The sequence below is a fragment of the Trypanosoma equiperdum genome (assembly GCF_001457755.1).
Source record: "Trypanosoma equiperdum strain OVI genome assembly, contig: ctg_1096, whole genome shotgun sequence".
NCBI lineage: Eukaryota > Euglenozoa > Kinetoplastea > Trypanosomatida > Trypanosomatidae > Trypanosoma > Trypanosoma equiperdum.
In genome coordinates this window covers 21,468-23,082 of record NW_027123056.1, presented here as the reverse complement: position 1 = coordinate 23,082, position 1,615 = coordinate 21,468, and the positions used below count along the sequence as shown (strand labels likewise).

Below are 1,615 nucleotides of genomic sequence, written 5' to 3'. Positions count from 1 at the left end.
GACAAAGCACTCACAAAGAATGGCTTGGAGCAGGTTTGCGATATTGCGGCAGAAGTCAGGGCCAAGGAGCAGGTTCACGCCGATGGCCTAACGGCGGCAGCAGACAAGCTATCGGCGAACCAAGCCGTCTTGGCCAAGGTACGGATACTAATAGCAGCAGCTTCGACCGCCCAAGAGGCACTACAACTACAAGCAATCAGCGCCGCCCTGCACAGAACAGCAGCAGAGGAAGCAGCCAAGTTTACTAAAGCAACCGCAATGTTGGCAATAGAAGCTATAAGGCGGAGCAACTACTTGCTCGGCGGCCTCTACGAGTATCTGCATATAGCGGGACAAGCAACAAACGCCAACACCAACGGTTGTTTTGCCGATGACGAAAACGCAGGGACTTTATACAAAAGCGACCAACTCGCGGCGCAGGTAGCAAATTGCAAAGCGGCTGACCTCGGACACACAACAGGATGGCAAGACAAAAGTGCGCATCGACCAGGGGGGTACAAACGCAAAACAGACAAAAACAACCTATGGTCGACCAACGCAAAAGGCTGCAAAATACACGGCGGCGGCAACAACCACGTAGCTATGGGGCTCATCAGTCTAAGCAGCACGGACGCCCAACTCACGGACCTCAGCAGCCTAGCAGGGGCAGAAGGCGATTCTAAGAAAAGGCATGCCGCAAAAGCATTCAACAAATTGTCACAGCCGGCACTTGTAATAAACACCATCGAGCTTCCCGACAAAAATTCCCTGAAAAACCTTGCCAACTTTGACGCCACGCTTGCAGCAGCCGTTGGCGCCAGCAAACCCTTCAGCGGACAGGAAAAAGAGCAAGCAATGGAAAAACTGTACGGCAGCAAAGACCCAGATCCAACAACAATGTTCTGGAATAAACTGAAAACAATGACGCTAGCAGAGGACTCCCACGGGGTTACGAAGGGGACGAAACTTGCTGAGATCAGTAACCTACCCTTACTCACTGAACTAGAAACAAACTACACGATCAACAAAGCCATTCAAAGAAACATCCCTACAGCCGCGGATGCTTGCAACTGTTCGTCAGCCCAACCGAAACCAGAGGAGAAACTATGCAATGAGGCGACAGGTGACGAAGGAAAATGTGAAACTTTATAAGAGAAAGGCTGTATATTTGATAGAAACACCAAAAAGTGTGAGTTAAACAAGGATGTGAAAGCACAACTAGAAAAAGCAAACCAAGAAACAGAAGGTAATGATGACAAAACTACAAACACCACAGAAAGCAATTCTTTTGTCATTCATAAGGTTCCTCTTTTGCTTGCGTTTTTGACTTCAAATAAAAAATATTTAGAATTTTTCTCAATTTTATAAATTTCTCTCAAAATAGATATTTTTATAAATTTCATAAAATTTAGAAACAATTTAATATATTTTAACACTTTTCGATAAAAACCTTCAAATTGTTAAAAAAGAAAATGAAGACACAAAATTTTTTACGAAAGTGGACTGTGGGTGTAATATAACATGGTAATATGGTTAAAAAGATAGTTTCATTATGAAAGTCTTCATATTGTGTTAATTTTATGGATTTTAATAAAGGCAGGAGAGTATTGTGAGTGTGTACATACGAATATAAGAA

At 43.8% G+C, this 1,615-nt stretch overlaps 1 protein-coding gene across 1 annotated transcript; it reads left to right on the top strand.

Moving 5' to 3' along the window:
• Positions 1–258: 258 nt before the first annotated feature.
• Positions 259–1,131, top strand: TEOVI_000603500 (variant surface glycoprotein (VSG, atypical), putative; the record flags this gene model as incomplete). The annotated part of the gene is made up of 1 exon (XM_067220252.1): positions 259–1,131. One exon carries the CDS (start codon positions 259–261, stop codon positions 1,129–1,131), a length of 873 nt encoding a protein of 290 aa, XP_067076353.1.
• Positions 1,132–1,615: the final 484 nt, after the last annotated feature.